Source organism: Neoarius graeffei, chromosome 28, assembly GCF_027579695.1.
Source record: "Neoarius graeffei isolate fNeoGra1 chromosome 28, fNeoGra1.pri, whole genome shotgun sequence".
Taxonomy (NCBI): Eukaryota; Metazoa; Chordata; class Actinopteri; order Siluriformes; family Ariidae; genus Neoarius; species Neoarius graeffei.
Genome location: NC_083596.1, coordinates 38,472,441 through 38,495,281, shown reverse-complemented (window position 1 = coordinate 38,495,281; position 22,841 = coordinate 38,472,441). Strand labels below are relative to the sequence as shown.

The 22,841-nt window shown below is 44.2% G+C and overlaps 1 protein-coding gene across 7 annotated transcripts in view; it reads left to right on the top strand.

Moving 5' to 3' along the window:
* The window catches only part of abr (ABR activator of RhoGEF and GTPase), a 300,438-nt gene that overhangs the window by 269,936 nt on the left and 7,661 nt on the right, over positions 1–22,841 (top strand). For 6 of the 7 annotated variants that reach the window (XM_060912269.1, XM_060912268.1, XM_060912272.1 and 3 more), the window contains exons 17-19: positions 20,338–20,397; positions 20,486–20,595; positions 22,246–22,385. In XM_060912269.1, coding sequence (XP_060768252.1) covers positions 20,338–20,397; positions 20,486–20,595; positions 22,246–22,385 — 310 coding nt within the window. Of the gene's footprint in view, positions 1–3,638; positions 4,059–20,337; positions 20,398–20,485; positions 20,596–22,245; positions 22,386–22,841 lie in introns of those variants that run through there. The other variant, XM_060912274.1, reaches the window with a different exon arrangement.

Sequence of the window (22,841 nt, the reverse complement as noted above, 5' to 3'; positions counted from 1 at the left end):
ATCGTTCTGACACTCCTGGAGCCCAGGGACTGCCTCTTTTTAGTTGTATGACTCATAACAATACACACCTCAGGCTTCCCGTGCAGAATATACTTGCGTGTAATGCGACGATGTCCCGGTGTGCAAGAAGCAGTGGAATGCGACTAACGGGATTTGTGTGCGTGTATAAGCACCCAGAGACACATGGCGCTCTATTTTGCGCTTCCTGTAGCAGTGTTTCACTATGAAGTTCGTTTTATGGTATCGAGAGATCGTAGCAAGAAAGAACTTTCGTCTTTCTGTTGGTTGAAAAGAGGTTTCTGGGTAAGCGGGAAGGTCGTGTATCTTCTGTCAAGCCCTGTCCAACTGCGAGCCACCTACACACCAGATCACAGCACTACAGCATGACGTACACACCAGGAACTGGGTTGGTTTTTTTTGTGTGTGTATCGTCCTGATCTACTTTTACTTTAGTGTTTTAAATATTTTTTTTTTATTTTGGGAGACGCACAGATACCTTCAGGGAACCCGAGTGGGATCATGAAGCACTCTTGGAGAATTTGGGACGTTCGGCTCATTCCCTCGGTGTTCGCATCAGCGCTGCATGACTCGGCCAGACAGCTTTTCCTAGAAAGCCTCCTGAAGACAAAAGAGACGAGCGTGCCTCATGAATTAATCATCCCACCCCACCATCACCGTTCCACACGCATGAGTGTGTGTGATGATTTTGCTCATCAAATCGAACTTCAATTATCCTCTTATGATGTATGGTTTTTTTTTTGGTTTTTTTTTTAAACTTTCATTTTTTTTCCTTAGCATGGCAGCTTGGTGCACTGATTTGATTTTGCACTATTATAACTATGGTTGCCATGGAAACCAAGTGGCTAATCAGGCAAGGTTGTGCCATGACACACTAACACACTAGGTAGCCTGTCAGGTGGTCTGCGTGTGCGCGCGCACGCAATAAAGGCTTGGCTGTATGTTAATGATTTCTGGTTTGGTACTCGAAGCCTTCGTAACCAATCATCTGCTCCGAACATGAAAGGAGGGCCACGGTCTTCAGTGAAACGCACTCCCCCCCCCCCCCCCCCCCGTTCCATCCCTTTTTCCAGTTTCCCCATTGTTCTCAGTATTCTCCAGCTCATCATCCATAGCAGAACGAACGAAGGAAGTGCTGAAATAATGTCAAGCTGATTTGAATGAGATGCTCCACTCCACATCTGCCTCTTCAGACCTCCTCAGCCCCCTCATTGTTCTGTCTGTCTCTTTCTCCTCCGTTCACGGTCGTTCCAAGGCACAATACCTCAGGCGATAGTGACGATGAGAAATACCTGAGCAACGTGTTCTCGCTGAGAGATTTATTGGTGCGAAAAGGCACACCCAATGAGCACCTCGTTGCTGAGAGAGATCAGAGGAGAACGGGCAGTTTGTTTGTTTGGAGCGGACAGGAAGGCTACGCTAAGGCTACGTTTACATTACATCGAATCAGCGGATCATCAGATTAATGTTCTTAAAATGATTCGCGTTTACACTAAAACCGTTAGCCGTGCACACAGCAACGCCAATACGCGGATACGCTCGGCTCCGCAGGCATCCTGCGCTCCAAATCACTCCGCCCTGAACAGCGAGTGCCCTCTGGAGGGTGCGCACTCCGGCCCTGCGCAGCTCACAGAGCGCGCGAGTGAAGTGCACAAGCCACGATTCGGGACTGAGCCGCTGTGTGTGTGATCCCAGCGCATATCACTTACCACTTGCAAGTGGAAGGATGGCAAGCCTAAAGACAATCATAACTACACAATGGGCAGTATTTGCATCAGTATTTGCAGTATTTTCATACTTTTATACTCTTTAATGAAAGGTGATACAAGGCAGAAGTCCGCGCCGTTTTTCAGCAGTCGCGTCACATGACCAACGCCAGCGAATCAGGAAGGTGGATGTCACAGTGACGTTGTCCAATGAGACGCCAGCTAGAGCTCAGCACAGCGTATCCGCGTATTTTGAATGTTTACACAGCACCGGAGCTGACACGATCTGGATTGAATACGTGGACGCTGGCGGATTCCCGTTTCCCGGCGTTTCCAGGCGGTTTAATGTAAACGGACAGTGCATCCGCGAAGAAAATGAGATAGATACGGTCTAGTGTAAACGTAGCCTAAGTCAGATAACCACTCTGGATAACCGTGGTGAGCTGAGAAGCATCTCAGGATGCACATCAGGTCCAACAACAGCAGACCACATCAGGTTCCAAGAACAAGAATCTGAGACTCGCTGAAGGTCGGAAGAACATTGTCTGGTTTGCTGCCACATGACTGGACAATTGCATTTTCTCTCCTGTACTATTTTGTTTCCGCCACAAATAGACGTGCAGTCACAGGATTTAAAGTTAAAACCCGAGGTTAACGTTGAAGTGATGTTTCAAAAGAAAGGAACGTGATTCAGATCTTGTGGTTACAGCAATCTGAGAGAGAGAGAGAGAGAGAGAGAGAGAGAGAGACGGACCTTCACATATATTTTTAAATTAAACAAACTTTTCATGTTCATAACCTCAGTAGTGACGTGTAGCACCAGTCCAGTGGTCACAGTTCTTCGCTTCAGACCACAAGGTGGTGAGTTCAGATCACCTCAACCTTCAGCGGCTCAGCTCTATGTTTGGATCACTTGCTTTTCCTTTTCTTTCTGTGGCATCCTTTACTATTTTTCATGCCCTCCCCCTTTTCCCAGACATTCCTTCCGCGACATGATGACGCAGGCCCAGAATGAGGCCGCCAACTTTTTTTTTTTTAAGCCCGGTTTTAAAAATACCTCTTGCGTTCTTGCATGCCCTCCTTCTCCTCAGCCCTCTGGAGAGACACCACATGAAGTTCAATTTGGGCCAGTACTGTGGTAGAGCTTCTCCTGATTACCGTCGCGTTCAGACGAGACGCGCTTAGTCACAGCGAGGACGATGGGGATGAGGAATGAGGACTACGTGCAAAAATGTCCATGATGTGAAAAAGAATAGATTTGTCACTCGAGTTCTCAATTTCATCCATCATCGTCCAGACTTCAGAATGATCGTTTGGTCTCGGCCCCTCCAGCACACGTCTTATGGAATCTCCACCAGCGCCGTTTTGCCAACATCTTACTAATACACTTGTTCTTCGTGTTCTAATTTCCTTTAAAAGCCTATGAGCCAAACGGACGCTGCTAAGTTCCAGTCGGTCCCCTGGAAAAACGTCCCCTCGGCTAAAACGCGGTAGCTGGTATAACTCACTATCTGTGTGTCGTTCGGTTAATAACGCAGCGCTACGGTGTAGGCCGGGCTAAATCGATTACGCTCGTGCCGTTTGTCTAGAAAGATGGATAAAAGGCGGCGATGGATGATGAGAGATCCAGGTGATATGAGATTAGTGTGAGTGATGAAGGATCACCGGAGAGATATTGCACAGACAGAAAGGAAAACAGATAAAAGGAGAAAAAAATAAACATACAAACCAATGAGAAGAGAGTGCCTTTTGTGCCATAAAAGTCCCCCCCCCCCATTCCCGGGTCTACGTTCTTTTCTGTCAAAATGAAAAGGCAACTCTCCCAATCTCCCTCCTCCCCTCATCCCTCCTTCCCTCGATCCTCCTCCTCTGTGCGTGCGTGTGTTGCTGGGAATCATATCGTGAGAGGAGCAGAGAGATGCAGGCAGCTCGAGCAGGACGTTTCCTTCAGAATGACTCTTGATCACGTTTCTCGTTTTCATCACTCCGTCCCAGTCACATGGTGGAAATTTAAACCTTTTGATAATCACTTATAGGTTTTTGTGTGTTCTAAACCAGACTTTTTTTTTTTTTTTGAATTGGGAAGATTTTTTTTTTTTTTTTTGAATTGTTGGATACTCTGCTGTAGGGAGCGTCGGGGGGGACGAGCGACCCCTTGTGCGTGTTCGCGAGGTCAGGATGACTGAGATCGTGGTCACGGACTGTAACCTGAACTCGGTGTGCGAGCGCTTGGAGGAACGCTGTTGCGTGGACGAGCCTCCCGCGACGAAGAGCCATTCCAACACAGGCGCTAAGCTGTGGGGCCGCGTCCGCAGTAAACTCCTGCGCCAAAAGGTTCTCAAGTCTCGCTGTCATCTTAACGACGTGCGATTTCTCTTCTGCTTTCTGTCGTGGTTGTGGCCGTGCGCCTGTTCTGTTCTTGTGTGCTTTCTGTCTTCGTGCTCAGAGTTTAAAGAGCTGCTATACATCACTATTAGTGCGTGTGCGTGCGTGTGTGTGGAAACGGAAGAGCTGTTTATGGCTTGTCTTACTTTCTCTGGCTCGCGGCACTGAGTGATCCCGTAATCTGTCTTTTCCAATCTCTAGTTTCATCTTTTTTTTTAATTAATAAACATCCCATTTTATCTTTTTCTGCTTCACCCCTACTCTCCCACCCATTGCTTTTGTGGCTTTGTTCTCCTGACTACAGGGGTGTGTGTGTGTGAGTGAGAGTGTGTTGAGTGGTTATGATATGCACTTACAGGTTAATTACCACCTCTGCTTCTTTGGTGTCTGCTAATGAAGCACACTGACACTCATACACACGTCACAAACAGATATGCTGTTCTTGCACACAGGCACAGTTGTGCGCATACACACACACACACACCTGTTTCCAGTCAGGGCCAGTGTGAGGACAGGGGTGCTGAATAGCAGTCGGTTTGTGTTTCCATTCTCACCACAGCTGCTGTGGGCTGCGTCCCAATTTGTTTTAGTGTTTCTTTCCCCTGTGAGTCTCACTACACTTTTTAGTGCACTGCAGATTTCACTTTTATTATTAGAACCAATTTGGTTTTCACTTGATTCATGATATTTTCTAATGTCAGCTGCGTTCTTCCTTCTTTGGTTTCGTGCACTGCAGCATGACTCATTTTCCAGGTGTGTGTGTGTTGGCACATCCCAAGAAATCTAGGCCTCTCCACTTGGGATACAGGATACATACTGCCAGGGCTTTGAACGGGAAATTTATGTGCGTTATTTAGGACAGTGTATGTGTGTGTGTGTGTGTGGGCACAGCTTAACAGCAGAGCCGCTGAGTCAGGACTGTATCTGTTCTACTCCACTGACCCAGAGCTCAGCGTAGATTATGGAAAAGCTCTCTATCTCTGCACCACCTGCCCGATCTCAGATCTGTGGTGTTAACTAATCGGCAGGACGTACTCGTCAAGGACGGCGTGACCTCAGCACACGATCAGATCAATGACTTTAACCCGAGATCAGTCATGGAGCGTTAAAGGGATACGCCGGTGTTTTTTCAACCTCAATCTCGGACTACTGAATTAGATACCGTAGCGGGCACGCGATTACCACCGTCAGGAATTTCGGAGCTGTTTTTCTGGCTTTTCTGAGAAAAGATCAGAAAAACCCAGCCCCAGCGACTTGAAATTCCGTTAGAATGAAAGACAAAGGGCAGGTGGTGAGTCGCGTCAAAACGTGACGTCAGTTCTAACGAGGCGTCCGTGTGATGTTGGATTACGTTAGTAACACGGCCACACATTTATCCTTCTGATTTTGGTAATATTTGGTGGAGTGTGAAAGCGGGTTTCGGGCCTGGGAATGGTGGAGTTTGCATGTTCGCCCCGTGTCTCCGTGGGTTTGCTCCGGTTTCCCCTGCAGTCCAAAGTCATGTGGTGAGGTTGACACGGAGCAGCCATGGCCTGAGGTTGGGCTGAAGTGCCCTTGAGCAAAGCACTGAGCCCCTAACTGCTTCCCGGGCGCTGTAGCATCACTGCCCACTGCTCTGGGTAGATGTGCGCACTCATTGCTCACTGCTTCAGATGGGTTAAACGCAGAGGAGGAATTTCACCGTGTGCTTTAGTCTGTGCTCAAGTGTACATGTGACAGTCTTTTTGGCTTGGCTTTTAGAACCAAATCCCTACTCCTCTTAGAAACCGTGGTCGCTTCAACTGAACCGTCATGTGGTCCATGATGAAGTGTGGAAGCTATCAGCTACGAGATCGGTTCCACCAATTTGACTTGTTACTTCCTGTTTCAAGTTTGAGACCGAATGCTTTATCGATGCAGCAAACCCGACTTTCAGGAGGATAGGATTGGAGCAACGTCCTGTAACCAATGCGGTGCGAGCGTACAGTGGGAAAATCTTCTACGAGAGCAGCTCTTCATCCGCACTCCGCTCTTCACAACTGGTGGTTAATCCTATAATGACGAATGCAATAAACTGACGAACCTCATGCCTACCGTTTTTTGCAAACCTGCGTGTACAAAAGTAACGTGAAATTGCACAGATGGGAAGAAATTCTACGTGAAGGTCAACATGCGATGATGAGCCCAGAATTGCACCTGGCGTTCGGGTAAAAATGCCCTGAAAGACTTTCTAATCTCAGAAAGAATGAAGCCGTTTCGCTAAAGATTCGTGTTTTTCGTCGCTGTTTGTTGACGACCCTGAAAACTGCCCTTAGACTTCCGATATCAGCAAGTGATCAGTAAACAGGGTTTGGTCGTGTCCCCCCCCCCGAGTATTCCTTTAGCGCAATAAAACCATGCGGGTTATTGATTGGATCTGAAAGTCGCCACGCTTCTAATTCCAGCATGCAGCAGGGAATCAGGACATGCTTCCGTGTCGGGGATTAGTGCTTCTGGAGGCAACACCCCCCCCCCCCCACTCCTCTCACTCTCAATAGTCCAGGTAAATAAACCTGTATTCACCCTCCACTGCTTGACCTTCTCCATTTCACTCGCAGAAACGCACACCTTTTTTTTTTTTTTACTCGCCCCTTTTTCTCCACTCTTTCGCTCTGAATGGCTCTTTGAGGACGACCAGGCGGAGCAAGGAGGTGGTGTGTACGCTGGCCAAGTTATGAATGACCTCTTGAAGTGCTTCTTTTCTTGACCGGGTCACTGCATCTGACCATCAAAGCCCGGCATTCATCTCGTGTGTGTGTGTGTGTACACTAATATATACATATCTGTATGAAAGAAGAACGAGGGATGATCACTATACATTATGGAAGAACAAGAATACATCTGAACACTTCTTCTTAATCCTTCTTAATAAAATCCCCTCATCCACCTCCACACATTTTTAAATAGATTTCAAATGCCAGCCTGTCCCTAACGGCCCCCTTAACAGCCGGTATAAATCTTCTCCGGCCTTGGTAAGGCGCAGCACCCCCTCAGGCGCTCCCACACATCTAAAAAGGCATCTTTAAGTCGGGTAATTCAGTTGTCTGAGGGTTTGGACCCAATATCCCACTTGTCCGTTTTTAAACGCAACCCCCACTTCATGTTCATCTTGCTCATTTACAGGTCAGGGGTCACGGCTGCTCTTCTCCTTCCCACCTTTATTACCTGATGGATTCATCAAGCAAGCATTTAATTGAGTGCTCATTAAGGCGAGCCAGAGCGGATCCATTAGGGATACGAGCTTTAGCTTCTTGACGCCGTTAATAAGTCTGTCAGCTTCGGTTGAGTCACATGGCTTTTAGTGCTTGTGTTAATCATCAGAATGTTTTCAGGTTTAGAGCTTTGCGTTTTGTTCTTGGAAGGGGGGGAATGGTGGTACACACTGTGGTGGTGACGTCATGGTGATGAGAACGATGAGTAACGGTGCGAGTCAAGTTCCACTCAGATTTGAGATTTTACTGGAACAAATTCCAGCCTTGTTAGAATCCAAGACCCGGACTAAACATCAGTCTGACCCTAAAATACTTCTGTAATGACGCTGCTGTCTTGACGTTTGTGCACCTACCCATTTGTCTGCCTTTGGAAATTCCACAGAATCCATCACCCGAGTAATATTTGGCCCTTTTTTTGGAGAGTGGGGGGGGTTTAATCTTGAGCTCTGGGATCAGGTTACAGTCCTGACTGTATAACTGCATCCTGGGTAAATTGTGGTCATAAAGGGACATACAGGGGGACAATAATCAGACAAGTTGCAGCATTCATATGATTTTTGATCGATATTAAAGGGCCTAATGTTTGTCGAACAAATTCCCCACACCATTAGACCACCACCACCAGCCTGAACTGATCACACGAGGCAGCTTGGGTCCATATATTCATGCTTTTGATGGCAAATTTGGACCCTTCCATTTACAGCAGAAATCGTGACTTCATGAGACCGGTTGGTGTGGGGGTTCGTGTCCGTTCCCACTGTAGCCTCAAATTCGAGTGGAACGTGTTGTGATCTGCCCCAAGATTCTCCATGTTGTGCATACTTGAGATGCTTTTCTGTTTCACATGGCTGTAAAGAGTCATTATTCCCCACGAGTTTCTGAAATACTCCTCATACTGCCATCAAATGTTTGCCGTTAAAGAGAAACCATTGTGCGATGTGCTGAAATTCAGCAAGTGAACACACTTCACAAGCACGCTCATGCTCCTTAACGTACATATGCGCTTGCGTGGTGGTGTTCTCCGCCTCGTGTGCTTATAAGCAGTTTCCCAGCGCAGCGTCTCGCGCCATCTTCAGGGCAGCCGAGAAAAGTACGCAGGTAGAGCAGAGGCAAATCCGCTCACTCCCACACCACAGTACTGTCTGGTTTCGTCTCCAGACTCTGGATAGACTCAGGATTCCAACCGATGCGTATAATCCAGCCAGTCTGAGCGACGGCGATTGTGGCTGCTAGCTCTGCGCAATCGAAGGAAGCATTTGGCTGTTCGGATGAGCTTAGCACCGATAAGGCTGTCTTTAAAGCAAATTATGCACATGTAATGGACACTCCTTTTTGTTCAAAACAAATTTGCAGACGGCTCATTTGTAACAAGCTCAGGAGGCAGATGCAGGATTCTGACTAGCAAAAATACATTCCGCCATCAAATCTACATACAGTGGTGCTTGAAAGTTTGTGAACCCTTTAGAATTTTCTGTATTTCTGCATAAATATGACCTCAAACATCATCAGATTTTCACACAAGTCCTAAAAGTAGATAAAGAGAACCCAGTTAAACAAATGAGACAAAAATATCATACTTGGTCATTTATTTATTGAGGAAATGATCCAATATTACATATCTGTGAGTGGCAAAAGTATGTGAACCTTTGCTTTCAGTATCTGGTGTGACCCCCTTGTGCAGCAATAACTGCAACTAAACGTTTCCGATAGCTGTTGATCAGTCCTGCACACCGGCTTGGAGGAATTTTAGCCCGTTCCTCCGTACAGAACAGCTTCAACTCTGGGATGTTGGTGGGTTTCCTCACATGAACTGCTCGCTTCAGGTCCTTCCGCAACATTTACATTGGATTAAGTTCAGGACTTTGACTTGGCCATTCCAAAACATGAACTTTATTCTTCTTTAGCCATTCTTTGGTAGAACGACTTGTGTGCTTAGGGTCGTTGTCTTGCTGCATGACCCACCTTCTCTTGAGATTCAGTTCATGGACAGATGTCCTGACATTTTCCTTTAGAATTCACTGGTATAATTCAGAATTCATTGTTCCATCAATGATGACAAGCCGTCCTGGCCCAGATGCAGCAAAACGGGCCCAAACCATGATACTACCACCACCATGTTTCACAGATGGGATAAGGTTCTTATGCTGGAATGCAGTGTTTTCCTTTCTCCAAACGTAACGCTTCTCATTTAAACCAAAAAGTTCTATTTTGGTCTCATCCATCCACAAAACATTTTTCCAATAGCCTTCTGGCTTGTCCATGTGCTTTTTTTCAAACTGCAGACGAGCAGCAATGTTGTTTTTGGAGAGCAGTGGCTTTCTCCTTGCAACCCTACTATGCACACCGTTGTTGTTCAGTGTTCTCCTGATGGTGGACTCATGAACTTAGCCAATGTGAGAGAGGCCTTCAGTTGCTTAGAAGTTACCCTGGGGTCCTTTGTGGCCTCGCCGACTATTACACGCCTTGCTCTTGGAGTGATCTTTGTTGGTCGACCACTCCTGGGGAGGGTAACAATGGTCTTGAATTTCCTCCATTTGTACACAATCTGTCTGACTGTGGATTGGTGGAGTCCAAACTCTTTAGAGATGGTTTTGTAACCTTTTCCAGCCTGATGAGCATCAACAACGCTTTTTCTGAGGTCCTCAGAAATCTCCTTTGTTCGTGCCATGATCCACTTCCACAAACATGTGTTGTGAAGATCAGACTTTGATAGATCCCTGTTCTTTAAATAAAACAGGGTGCCCACTCACACCTGATTGTCATCCCATTGATTGAAAACACCTGACTCTAATTTCACCTTCAGATTAACTGCTAATCCTAGAGGTTCACATACTTTTGCCACTCACAGATATGTAATATTGGATCATTTTCCTCAATAAATAAATGACCAAGTATAATATTTTTGTCTCATTTGTTTAAGTGGGTTCTCTTTATCTACTTTTAGGACTTGTGTGAAAATCTGATGTTTTAGGGTCATATTTATGTAGAAATATAGAAAATTCTAAAGGGTTCACAAACTTTCAAGCACCACTGTAGTTTTGCTTCAGGTTAGGATTTTGTGTTTACACTCGGTCCTCATTAAATACGGTAATATTAAAGACATTTACTCTGTGTGTGTGTGTGTGTGTGTGTGTGTGAGAGAGAGAGAAGGGGCAGTGTTTTGAAAAGTGTGTTGCATTTTTTGTGTGTGTGTGTGTGTGTGTGTGTGTGTGTGTGTGTGTGTGTGTGTGTGTGTGTGTGTGGAGTCAGTGTTACATAAGTCTGGGGCATCTGTAGTGTGGCTTCTCTGCAGGCTAAAGCAGAACACACACTGTTCTGATGAGAGACACACTCTCTCTCACACACACACACACACACACACACACACACACACACACACACACACACACACACCAACTGCACTGGGCATCTTTCCTCTCATGGCTGGTGTCAGTAAGGAGGCTTTGTGTGTGCGTGAGTGATAGTTGAGAATCAAGGATTTCCTGGGCGCACACACACTTACACATGTGTGCATGCACACACACACACACACACACACACACACACACACACACACACACACACACACACACACTCTCTCTTTCTCTGTCTCTCTCACTCTCTCACACACACACACACACACACACACACACACACACACACACACACACACACACAATGAAAGAGGGTTATAGCAGCCAGAGAACACAGTGTTCCTTCTCCACTAAGCAACAGGCTGAAGGAACAGAGTGAGAAGAGAGAACAAAGAGTGATACTGAAGGAGAAGGGAAAAAGATCAATTGTCTGTGAAATCCAGCAAAACACCTGTTCTTCCTGGGTTCTCCGCTACCTCCGTAAGGCTGCTGGTGTATCATATGTCTAGTTCACAGCTGCCATTCTTATTGCTTTGTTGCAGGGCATCGTGAATTGTTTGTCGTATCAAATGCACATTCTTTCCCAGAAGCTAGAGAGGGATGACACTGAAAGTGTACTTTCTTCAGCGGGTCTGATTTAACGATGATGGAAATGTATGATTTTTCACCTGTTTGGGGGGGGGGGGGGGGGAGTAAAGCAGTTACATTGTCAACATGGTCATATACACTGGGTCTAAAATTCATCTCATCTCATTATCTGTAGCCGCTTTATCCTGTTCTACAGGGTCGCAGGCAAGCTGGAGCCTATCCCAGCTGACTACGGGCGAAAGGCGGGGTACACCCTGGACAAGTCGCCAGGCCATCACAGGGCGGGTCTAAAATTATATTATTATATTCTATCCACATTCACTGGATATGAGCGATCGCACGCTCTGATTGGCTACTCTACGACGATGCTGTCAGCTCATATCCCGTGAGTAGAGAAAAGCAAAATGGCGGCACGCGGCGCTGAACCAACCGAGGACGAAATAAAAACTCGACTCGAAAACAAAACCCCGAAATGTATTAAAAAAAAAAAAATTTATTTGATGGTAAGAATGTATCTTTTTTCATTTATTTTTATTATTATTATTAGCGCATTTTTCACAAATTGCTACTGTCGTTTCACCGGTTTGTTTACATTCTAAGCGGAAATGATTTTGTCTGACATTTTGTATAAAGTTTTTATTTATCGACTTGAACGTGGATAGAATAAACGGTTATTCCACTCAATCTCGTCCTACATGGCTTGCTGTCAGCTCATGTACGACTCAATTTCGTGGAATAGCTGTTTAAATATATGATTAATTTTAGATGGGCTCGGCCTGGGCCATTCCAAACCGTCAGTCGTCTTCTTTAGCCGTTCGTTTGTTGCCTTGGGTCTGGGCTTTGACTAGTCCCAGCTGAAGAGAAGCAGCTCCATAACACCATGCTGCCACCACCATGCTTCACCCTGGGAATGAGCTGATCTTTATTTGGGGTTAATCAGAATTACTTCGTTGATGACTGGTGTACGTACGAGGATTTCTTCTGAAGAATCACTCCTGAGCACATTCTCACGCCTCGTTATACAAATGTACACACGTTTACGGCACCAGGTTATTGCGAATCCCCCTCCCTCCTTCTAAAACATTTCTGTTTTTGTTTTTCACTTGAGTTTTGTCGGTCGCTAGATCACTTTAGTGGAAATGTGTCCGGCGTTATTTATCTTCGTGTCTTTCTTTTCTCTTTTTCCACACAACAACCTGCAATTGTAACAGGGGTGTGTTGATTTTTGGAGCACAGGTGGCCAAGTGGTTAGAGCGCTTGACCGCTAAGCGAATGATCCCCGTGTTTGAGCCTCGGCTCGACGGGGATCTGGGGCTCACTCCCTGTCCACCCAGCAGTGAGTGGGGACCTGGTGGAAACACTGGGGAAGCTAAGGGCGGCGAGGAAAGGAACTGGCCACCCTACCTCACTATGCCGATGGCCCAGGACGAGTGTGCTCTCTAACAGGCACTCCCCCAATGTACGAAAACGTATATGGGACACTTTTTTTTTTTTTTTGTGGTGTTTTTTATTTATTTTAATTTTTTTTATTTTTTATAACCGTTGTATAATCGTCTCATTTTATCATTCCAGAAAACAGATGGTGCGATTCTGCAACGCTGGGCCTCTTGGAGATGATCCTTCCAGCTGAAATGCATATTCTACGCATACGATGATTATAAAAACCGTTTGACGTATGGTGTTTGGACGCAGTTCCAGACTTCTTCACAGTAACGCGTGACGTCAAACTAGTGTGCCTATTTCGTTTCTTTGATTCGGTCACTCAGGAATGACATCCTTTTGTTTTAAAGGCTCTCTGGGCGTTTTCCCAACTCCGAGTTCGAGGAATTGCTTTGTCTCACAGGGTGTTGCTCCAAAGGGCAGCATTTTTCCACGCACCGCACTCATTCCAACTGTAAACCAGCATGGCCATCCAGTCTGGCTTCGTCCGAATCGATTGTGAACGCTGTATAAATAAATCCCCAGCCGTGCAGTTTGTGGTTTCATATCCCCCGAGAAAGCGCCTTTCCCACAGGGACGCACAGAATGATGCATTCCTCCCCGAGTTTTTTTTTTTTTTTTTAAATAAGGGGGTTGGAAGATGCACACCCGTACTTTTGTCGAGTATATAAAGGAGTGTGTGAGGGAGGCAGTCATTTAGTTACATTAAAGGATTATATTTAAGTTGTGTTATTTTGGGAGGTTTGATTGAGTCAGAAGCAAAGAAAGTGTTGGTTAGCGCTCGTGGAGGTTGTGTTGGTATTTTAGAAGCTATAGACCCCTTTCACTGACGTCACCCGAAACCGGAAGTAAACAGACCCTGCGCCATTTTGGAAGACCAACAAACTCGTGATTAGGGGATAATAACGGCAGCGGTATGTGAACCCACGAGAATAAAGTGGAGTGGCAAACGACTTAAACAAATCTGAGCTGTTTTATTTATGATTTATTGGCCCAACAGTAGACTTGAAAGAAACCTGTGTGAGACTTGGCAAAAAACTGTGGATATAATGGATAAGTCTGTGCATGATCTGCGGACACTTTGAGGTAAGCAAACGCAAGAAATTCAGATTTAAAACATGCTAAATTGGCCCGAGTTGATAACTGGATGAGGAGCAAGCCTCCCAGACTTCTACAATTTAATAATAATAATAATAATAATAATTTAGGATGGTTTGGGGCTTGCTCGCTGCTGCCAGGTTGGTTGTTGAGTAGCCTGACTGTTTTTTTTTTTTCTTGCGTGTGGTATCATTGTTGACGCGAGGTTGTTTTTTGAACATGCCAATGCGGACACGATTTCCCCTGATGAGTTATGACTTCAGACGCGATGCGTGTGGAGGTGTGGAGTCCGCGTGATATGTGCGTAAGATAGGCTTCTCATGTGTTTGGAGATCCGCGCTCCGAGACAAGCGCAAGTGCACACACCCCCAAGGGAAAAGGGGCCCCCCGAAAATATCGGCATAGTTCGAACACCGTGTAGGCACTGGGTGTAAACAACAAATAGTTTACAATGTCTGGGTAGCAAACAGATGGCAGAATTGGTGTCAGGTCCTCCTTATGTTTCCATTCTCCCTTGCCCCGAGTCTTATCATATGGGTCAAACCCATCAATCACAGCCAGTTTCTCCACATACCGTGCCCTTTCTGCAGCTGGTAATGTACTCACATAACCCGAATTATCAGCCATCGTGTCACTTTACTCTCGCTCGTACTTTGTTTTATATTGTGAGTGCATGTACTTGGTCTTCCAATATGGGGCCTAACAAAATCTCGCGGCGCGGTGACGTCATGTGAAAGGGGTCTATAGAACGTGTATTTTGAAGTGCTATAGGTTCAGATCACCACGTGCTGATTCGAGACAATAACATAAATGCTATGAAGCTGTTACTCGATGATGATCGTAGAACGGTTTTGTTTTTAATTTAAACAATGTCGGTACTGAAGAGAAACCGAGGTGATGCAAGTTCATGGCTTCACTGGCTAACCTGACCGATTTTAAAGAGTTCACGGCTTGTGTTTGAAACACAGTTTCGCTCAGTAGACAGATGGACATAAACAGAGAACTGTTGCATGCTAACAGAACGGTTTCCATTCCACACTTGATGTTCCTGTTAGTTTGCCGCAGGTAGATGTTTAATTATTCAGACACTTTATGTACTCGCTCCCTCTCCTGATCAAAGTTCCCAAATCGAAGGAAAAGCAGCACTCGAGTCATAAACCATTAGGAGAATCCTCTTCTTGGATTCTTTCTCTGATCTCGGTTCTCCATGGTCCGTAGTCTCAGATACAGGAAGAACATAAATAAATCCAGGCTGCTCTTTGCAGAGAGAGCAGTTTATGGGGGAAAAAAAAAGGGATTTGGAAAAGGATTTCTCGACTTGCCAGCTGAGGGATTAAACATGAAAGATGACGTATTTGTGCATCACGATATATTTCTTTCAAAAGGTCTTTGGACACATGGGCTTCAGTCAAGGTTAAGCCAGTACATTAACATTTTTATGGAGGGTCACCAGAGCAAAGATGTTTTTAGAGGAGATATTTTTGAGCTTTTGCTTGAAGTATACTAAAAAAATGTATATATATTTGCAACCAGATGGTGCAATTCCAAACCACCAGGCCCTTTGGGGAAGACCAGTAGATCATCATCTCCATGTCGGTGAGCTGCTGCTGCAGTTCTAAGTTATGTTTATTAAAGTCGTAAGCCACTCGAGGGCATGTTTTTCACAGGTAAAGGTGATCTCAGGCACAGCACAAAGCAAACATGATCTGATACGATCTAGTGTTCAAAAACTCATGACATTTATTCTAAACATTTATTTGGAACGAAGAGCTTTTCTGCCACACAATGGAGTCCTTTTCTGTTAAAGCTTTGGTTCCTAAGCAACACGACTGGCAAAACGTGAGGCTGTTCTCTGGATAGAACAATGGCTTAAGTGTCACATTTTCTATTGGTTTCAAAAACAAATTAATACAGAAGTGGAGTATTGTGATGCAGTAAAGGTTTGCATATGTTGAGAATTTGAAAAGGGCTTTGACGATGCCTAGACCAGTCACGGTTTTGAACTGAATGATCTGTTTTGCTTTTTATATATATATATATATATATATATATATATATATATATATATATATATATATATATAAAATATAAAAAAATTTTTTTAAAGCTGCCCACTGTAGGTCTCAGGTTAAATACAAAAACTTGAGAGCTTTGAATTTAATTTGGATGCTTTGGCACATGATCAGATTCTTACCTACGTGTGATGGTTGGATGGGCGATCGGCTTGCTTGATTGGACAGATGTGATGGAAGGGTGGACGATTACCTAAATTGTAGGGGTGGATGAATGGCTGATTATACAGATGAATTGGGCAGAGTGGATAGAAGGATTGGATGGATAGATGATTATACAGATGGATTGGACTAATCGGATGGATGGAAGTGTTAGATGAATGAATACCCAGATAGATTGGACTAATTGGATGGATGGAAGGGTTGGATGGATGGATGATTATACAGGTGGATTGGACTAATTGGATGGATGGAATAGTCCGGATGGATGAATACCCAGATGGATTGGACTAATTGGATGGATGGATTGGAGAGAATAGAGGGACGGATGGATTGGATTAATTGGATGGATGGATGGATGGATGGATGGATGGATTAGGCAGGATGGATGGATGGATGGATGGATGGATGGATTGGGCAGAATGTATGGAAGGGTTGGCTAGATGAATACCCAGATAAATTGGGCTAATTGGATGGATGGCTGAGGCAGGATGGATGGATGGATGGATGATTATATTGTGATAGATTGGACTAATTGGATGGGTGGAATAGGCAGAATGGATGGAAGTGTTAGATGAATGAATGCCCAGATGGATTGGACTAATTGGATGGATGGATAATTATACTGATGGATTGGACTAATTGGATGGATGAATACCCAGATGGATTGGACTAATTGGATGGATGGATGAATGGATTGGACAGAATCGGGGGATGGATGATTATACAGATGGATTGGACTAATTGGATGGATGGATTGGACAGAATAGGGGGATGGATGGATGATTATACAGATGGATTGGGCTAATCGGATGGATGGATTGGACAGAATAGAGGGATGGATGGATGATTATACAGATGGATTGGACTAATTGGATGGATGGATGGATGGATGGATGGATTGGACAGAATTGGGGGATGGATGGATGGATGATTATACAGATGGATTGGACTAATTGGATGGATGGATGGATGGATGGATGGATGGATTGGACAGAATTGGGGGATGGATGATTATACAGATGGATTGGGCTAATCGGATGGATTGGACAGAATGGTTGGAAGGATTGGATGATGGATGTAATGGAATGATTAGACAGGATGGATGGATGGATGGATTGGACAGATTGATGGTTTGGCAGATAGACAAATAGACAGCTACATATTTACTTTCCTTACGTTCTTTCTTAATCCATAAAATTGTGAACGCCAAACAATGCACAATAAACTGAGCTGCTCACATGTCCTACATAGAACCCTTAAATGGTTCAAACCCCCTGATGTTCTAGATGGAACCTTTTTGTCGGGCGTACAAACACGTCTCGCACCCGTTAGTGGTAAATAAATAGGTAACGGATCATACAGTCAGCACCAAAAAAATCTAAACGAGAGATACAGCGTACTGAAGTCACAGACATCGGTGTTGAAGTTTTGTTGTTGTAGTGTTGGGTTTGATTGGCAGGTTATTTTAAGACGAAGAGTGCCTTCTCCAGGGGTGCCTTCCTATCATCCATCATGCCGTGACGCATGTTCTCCCAGAACAGCATGGGAACAGAGTGCGGAGAAATCGGTAAATTCCAGAGCGTGCATATCTGATGGTTGCATGTTAATGGATCTAGCACAGCTTCAGTGCAGGACTTTTTCCAGATATGCTAACAAGGGGGGGGAATCAGACACAAGTTTTATATCATGTCTTCATGTCCAGTACACAACTTGCTCCTTTGCCTGTCAAACCCATGACATTACACTTGCATCAAAATCTTGAGTGTGTTTCCACGCGTGCTGTTTTTCTGATGTAAAGATTGTAACGCTGCATTTGTAGTGTATTTCTTAGCTTTATGAGAATGGCATGTCATGAAAACATCTGGATCTTGTAAATGCCGACTAACATTAGCCACAGATGTGGAGCGACTATATTGCAGTTGTGTTATACAGCAGTAAAGTTAACTGCATTAGGAGTTTACTGCTCTGAAATGTAATAATGGAGAGGGGGGGAACAAAAACTTATCAGCTTTTTGGCTTTAGTGGATTTTTTTCCCCTCCCCCGATTCATTTTTAGACAGACTCCGCTCTGGGAATTTCCATGCAGGAGGTGAATAAGGAAAGCAGAGCTGCAGAAATAACTTTGCTTGGAATTAAAGCCTTACCCAGAACACTTAGGAAGACAAATTCCTGTACGTGTGTGTGTGTTTATACAGGGGTGCTTGAAAATTTGTGAACCCTTTAGAATTTTCTATGACCTAAAACATCAGATTTTCACACAAGTCCTAAAAGTAGATAAAGAGAACCCAGTTAAACAAATGAGACAAAAATATTATACTTGGTCATTTATTTATTGAGGAAAATGATCCAATATTACATATCTGTGAGTGGCAAAAGTATGTGAGCCTTTGCTTTCAGTATCTGGTGTGACCCCGTTGTGCAGCAATAACTGCAACTAAACGTTTGCGGTAACTGTTGATCAGTCCTGCACACCGGCTTGGAGGAATTTGAGCCCGTTCCTCCGTACAGAACAGCTTCAACTCTGGGATGTTGGTGGGTTTCCTCACATGAACTGCTCGCTTCAGGTCCTTCCACAACATTTCCATTGGATTAAGGTCAGGACTTTGACTTGGCCATTCCAAAACATGAACTTTATTCTTCTGTAACCATTCTTTGGTAAAACGACTTGTGTGCTTAGGGTCGTTGTCTTGCTGCATGACCCACCTTCTCTTGAGATTCAGTTCATGGACAGATGTCCTGACATTTTCCTTTAGAATTCGCTGGTATAATTCAGAATTCATTGCTCCATCAATGATGGCAAGCCGTCCTGGCCCAGATGCAGCAAAACAGGCCCAAACCATGATACTACCACCACCATGTTTCACAGATGGGATAAGGTTCTTATGCTGGAATGCAGTGTTTTTTCCTTTCTCCAAGTGTAACGCTTCTCATTTAAACCAAAAAGTTCTATTCTGGTCTCATCCGTCCACAAAACATTTTTCCAATAGCCTTCTGGTTTGTCTGCGTGATCTTAGCAAACTGCAGACGAGCAGCAATGTTCTTTTTGGAGAGCGGTAGCTTTCTCCTTGCAACCCTGCCATGCACACCATTGTTGTTCAGTGTTCTCCTGATGGCGGACTCATGAACATTAACATTAGCCAATGTGAGAGAGGCCTTCAGTTGCTTAGAAGTTACCCTGGGGTCCTTTGTGACCTCGCCGACTATTACACGCCTTGCTCTTGGAGTGATCTTTGTTGGTCGACCACTCCTGGGGAGGGTAACAGTGCTCTTGAATTTCCTCCATTTGTACACAATCTGTCTGACTGGATTGGTGGAGTCCAAACTCTTTAGAGATGGTTTTGTAACCTTTTCCAGCCTGATGAGCATCAACAACGCTTTTTCTGAGGTCCTCAGAAATCTCCTTTGTTCGTGCCATGATCCACTTCCACAAACATGTGTTGTGAAGATCAGACTTTGATAGATCCCTGTTCTTTAAATAAAACAGGGGGCCCACTCACACCTGATTGTCATCCCATTGATTGAAAACACCTGACTCTAATTTCACCTTCAAATTAACTGCTAATCCTAGAGGTTCACATACTTTTGCCACGCACAGATATGTGATATTGTATCATTTTCCTCAATAAATAAATGACCAAGTATAATATTTTTGTCTCATTTGTTTAACTGGGTTCTCTTTATCTACTTTTAAGACTTGTGTGAAAATCTGATGATGTTTTAGGTCATATTTATGCAGAAATATAGAAAATTCTAAAGGGTTCACAAACTTTCAAGCACCACTGTACAGTATACGGTACGAGCTCATGGTGGAACCTGGAGACAAATTCACAGCGTGATGATAAGAGGAGTGTGCTGTTAGAGATAAATAATCAGTCATGGGGTGGTGTGATGTGACCACAGTGTAAGCAGAGTTACTTTCATCAAACCCGAATTGATTGTTTTCCTATAACGGCATGTCAGGGTAGTGTTTTTCATTCCTCTTGTACCAGAAGTGTTTTTTTTTTTTTAAGTAATTAAAGAACGACCTTTTAAAATCTATTTCTAGCTACATTTCCGGCAGTTTTTCTGTTCTTTAAAGAGAGTGCAGTGACTCGATCAGGGCTGCGCTTCTGGACTGTAGGTGTGAGAGAAACAAACAAAAAAAAAATTAAAATAAAAAAATCCACCAAAGCCAACAATACTGTTTTTGAGGAAATTTCTAGCGAATCGGACGACTCGTATGTATTATTTGCAGGCTGATTTACTGAAGAATTAAAGGTGATTTATTTATTTATTTTTAAAACAGCTGGACCCACAGACGGTACAGTCCAAGAACTGGCACGTGGACGTGATTGAGATGAACGGGGTAAGAGGATATCATCAAAACATTTACCTTTGTTTACTTTATAATCCCTCAGACGGATTCTCATTTCCTTCCTGTATCCTGCACTTAGATTAAAGTCGAGTTCTCAATGAAGTTTACGAGTCGGGACTTGAGCTTGAAGAGGACACCTTCGAAGAAGCAGAGCGGAGTGTTTGGAGTCAAAATCAGCGTTGTGACGAAGTAAGCGTTTTTTTTTTTTCTTTCTTTCTTTCCTGTGTCTCTTTTCCCCATTTAATCGAATGATTCATGGTCTCGGTGCAAGGAACTTTTGCAGACTTTTGTTCTTTTTCTGCTTTAAAACACCTGATAATATGACAACGGAGAAAGTGGAGCCGGAAGACCGAAAAAGGCGCACGAATCAGACGCGTACGACGAATGCGATTATCCTGAAGCCGACTGTGATAATCGAAAAGAACTGACAAGGTCACACACACTGTGAAGCAACCGCACAGTTTCTGTCTTTTGGTTCAGTTTAAATCATGACTTCAGACACATCCTGCTTCACCGTGAGGGTCGTACAGGGAGAAAGATGCAGTGGTCCGCGTGGACCCAGAATTCAACTATTCAGATGTTCGACACATCAGGAAAATGATGAGCTTCCCATTTATTTATTTAAATGTATAGTTTATGTTGCTTCATTAAAAGCACCTTCCTTTCCGAAATGAAATGAAAGTTTGCATTAATAATACTTATTAGTATAAATGCGTAGGAGAAATTCGGACCATTTCTCGATAATCACCTCGAGCGACTCGGCAAAATGGCGGAAGAATTACAAACGATGAGCGAAAACGCTGTTCCTGAATGCACTAAAGATGCTACGAAGTTTGGTCTAAAACTTTTCAAAGGTAAAGTGGAAATGTGATCTATTTTAACGATTTCCAAACAAACTATTTTATGCAAGTCAGAGTGGATAAGTGATACAAGTCTGCACGCGTTACATTTGCATCCCGCTTTTGAAGTTTGAAAAATTTTTTTTTTTTAATAATCACTCGTGTATTTATACTAAAACAAGTATCCGCCTCAGACTCGGTGATCATGGGCGAATATTATTATTCGCCGACATTCACGTCACCTTCAGCGAAAAATTGTTGGTTAATAATCATAATTTTTCAAGGCACAAAGGGGCATTCGCACCAATCCTGATATCAACCGAATTATAACTTCCGTAATCTTAACAGTAAGTGAATATATAGCTGCTTACAGCGCAGGGCTGTTAAACTCTCGATTCCGATTGGTCAGAAGTCCGTTCGCTCGAATACGTTACCGTTTCTATGGAAACGGTGAATTCGCAGGGACTTGTACGTATCCTGGGCGCGCCGCCTAATCTGCGTAATACTCCAATAAATAAACGGATTAAAAAAAAAAACATCGACTGACATCTCGATACGGTCGAGTTTTCAGGAAGGAGATGTTTCTTCAACATTCACGGAAGGAAGGAGTCTCCAGTGCCAGCGCTTTGTACCAGGAAGGGTTTGCAGGAAAGGTTGTTTCTAGCTGCTGTAACATAAGCGGTGACGGGAACTAGCTTGCTTCAACTTTTAAAAGTAACTACAAATGGATAAAAAGTACAACGTGTCATTCTTGTTTTATTCTCTACATGTTTTCTAAATTATTACCAAAGAAGTCATTGTTTTATGTACTTTGATATGAGCGAATATAATTTTAAGTGACATTTTCTTAAAAACCATGTGTCGTCGTTGAGTGATGAAATTCATCAGTTCTTGGTTTGTGGATATTTGCACTGCATTATCATATGAAAAGCTGCTTCTGAACCCAGCTCCTCCTGATCTCTCTCTCTCTCTGTGTGCGTGTGTGTGTGGGGTTGATCAGACGCGAGCGCTCCAAGGTGCCTTACATCGTGCGCCAGTGTATGGAAGAGGTGGAGAAGAGGGGGATCGACGAGGTTGGAATCTACCGCATCTCCGGCGTGGCCACCGACATTCAGGCGCTCAAAGCAGCGTTCGATACCAGTAAGCCCTTTCTCTAATTCCTTCCTGAAATATGCGTGGATTGTTCCTTTGGGTTCCGGATCAGCTGCGTGCGGTGAAATTGCTGAGCCGACCGTTTTCTGAGCTCCCTCGAGATCATCCGAGCCTGACGAACGTTCACGGATTGTGCTGACTGAAGAATCGCGAGCGGGTTAAGATTCGTCATGTTTGTGCAAATTGGACAGCCCTGGTTTCTTTCTGTGTTATTTTTCCATCTCGCCACTAACCTTCCCTCTGTGTCGTCTTTTTGAATCTGAGGCTTCTGTAAACATGTCTAAAAGTAGCCGAGTTGTGGGAAAGGCCAGAGCAGACTGACCTCCTCCAGCTGCCCTAATAAAAACACACACACACACACACACACACACCGTCACATGGAGAGCTGAGAATAACACATTACTGACTGTTATGTTATGGATTGCTTATACAATCGAGTATATT